This window comes from Phasianus colchicus, chromosome 29, assembly GCF_987193195.1.
Source record: "Phasianus colchicus chromosome 29, bPhaCol1.hap1.1, whole genome shotgun sequence".
NCBI classification, from domain to species: Eukaryota; Metazoa; Chordata; class Aves; order Galliformes; family Phasianidae; genus Phasianus; species Phasianus colchicus.
In genome coordinates, this window is record NC_143464.1 from 3,112,222 (window position 1) to 3,114,416 (window position 2,195).

A 2,195-nucleotide genomic window follows, 5' to 3' on the forward strand; every position below is an offset into this window, starting at 1 on the left:
CATAGGGCATCGTGGAGGCAGTGCCCACCTCTGTGTGGCAAATGGAAAGAAGACTGAAGGGAGACTTCAGGGAAAAGTCTAAGCCTCTGAGATGAAAACCCATATCCAAGACATTTTCTTACACAAGGTCTCACAGGGACTGAGGAAGAGGGGATCTGACAACCAACGTGCAAACCAGGTGCTGCTGCTGGCCTGTCAGAGGCACTGACAGATGTGAGCCTGAAAGCACAGACCCCAGCCAGGCGCCAAGGGATGGCCCGTCAGCTATTGCAGGCTGCAGTCACCGCACAGTTTGATTAACAGCTGTATGCTTCGTGCTGGATTATGGGGTGCTGAGAACAGCTGACCCTGGCAGCTCCATAAATGTCCCACAAGAAGGAAGACAGACAAAGTCATTGCATTCCCGTTGTTTGGATAAGCTTCATGGAGATCCTGCTTTATAATGTACTGTGTGACTGGGCAACACTGCATAGGTACAAACTGAGTAGTACTTGATGTGGATAATGACATTTAAGTGAAAAACATTAGAACACATAAAACACGGAATAAAACATTCAATAAATTACACTTAGAAAAGTAATACGTAAAACAAGTAAGACAGTTTGATTTTGTCAAAAACTGTATTACAAATCTTAGATAGAAAAAGGTGGGCAGTTCACTGCTTTCGAAACGCATTTGGTCATCAGTTTCCGATGAGCATCTTTGAGCTCCTGGTTCCTCATGCTATAGATGAGGGGGTTCACTGCTGGAGGCACCACCGAGTACAGAAATGACACCACCAGGTCCAGGGATGGGAAGGAAATGGAGGGTGGCTTCAGGTAGGCAACCATGCCTGTGCTGAGAAACAGGGAGACCACGGCCAGGTGAGGGAGGCACGTGGAGAAGGCTTTGTGCCGTCCCTGCTCAGAGGGCATCCTCAGCACGGCCCTGAAGATCTGCACATAGGACACAACAATGAAAACAAAACATCCAAATAAGACAAGGACACTACACATAATAAGTCCAACTTCCCTGAGGTAGGACTGTGAGCAGGAGAGCTTGAGGATCTGGGGGACTTCACAGAAGAACTGATCTACAGCATTGCCTTGGCAGAGGGGCAGTGAAAATGTATTGGCAGTGTGCAGCAGAGCATTGAGAACCCCAGTGCCCCAGGCAGCTGCTGCCATGGTGGCACAAGCTCTGCTGTCCATCAAGGTCCCGTAGTGCAGGGGCTTGCAGATGGCAACATAGCGGTCATAGGACATGATGGTGAGAGTGCAATACTCGGCTGAGATGAAGAAAAAAAAGCAAAAGACCTGTGCAGCACATCCTGAGTAGGAGATGTGCCTGGTGCCCCAGAGGGCATTGGCCATGGCTTTGGGGAGAGTGGTGGAGATGCAGCCCAGGTCGAGGAGGGCGAGGTTGAGGAGGAAGAAGTACATGGGGGTGTGCAGGCGGTGGTGGCAGGCTACGGCTGTGCTGATGAGGCCGTTGCCCAGGAGGGCAGCCAGGTAGATGCCCAGCAAGAGCCAGAAGTGCATGAGCTGCAGCTGCCGCGTGTCAGCCAGTGCCAGCAGGAGGAACTCGCTGATGGAGCTGCTGTTGGGCATCTGCAGTTCCTGGGCATGGAGTCCTGTGCAGAGTGCAGAAGATAATGACGAGTCAAGACCATTCGCACAAACGCTGTTCCCACTACTATACAGAAGTTTTTCTATGTCTATGGATAATGTTCATTTAACTCCATTACGGGAGTTTATTTTAATGAGCTTCACCGTACCTTAATAAGTAGAAGTTTATGGGGCTCTTATTTCCTGTCATTCTCTGATCATATCTCAGCTGCATGGATATTTTACAAGCCATTTCCATGTCTCATGTCTTTACCTGTCTGCACGCAGAGTTCCCATCTCAACTTTTGTGCATTCAAAGTTCTCTTAGAGAAAGCTGCCTGTTTGCAGACAAAGTGCATTGTTCCCGTCTGCAGAGAATTACGATAATTTCAGCTGGTGCTGTCCTTTGGGAGAGGAGAAACTGAAAGCACTTGAGGACATGATTCATATAACAGCAGAATGAGAAATGTACAATTCAGGATTCTCAGTGCTCATATTCCACAGCTCCTTTCAGATTTCTGTCTGAACACTTCCCCTTTCCCATGTACAGAAAATGGAAAATCCCTGCCTTCTCACTCCTCTTGCAAAGTGCCTTTGGAAACAGCCTAC

The 2,195-nt window shown here is 48.7% G+C and overlaps 1 protein-coding gene across 1 annotated transcript; it reads right to left on the reverse strand.

The window, feature by feature from the left end:
* Positions 1 to 632: 632 nt before the first annotated feature.
* Positions 633 to 1,589, reverse strand: LOC149914645 (olfactory receptor 14A16-like). The gene has a single exon (XM_090126731.1). The coding sequence runs from the start codon at positions 1,587 to 1,589 to the stop codon at positions 633 to 635; it is 957 nt and encodes a 318-aa protein (XP_089982857.1).
* Between the last annotated feature and the right edge of the window lie 606 nt (positions 1,590 to 2,195).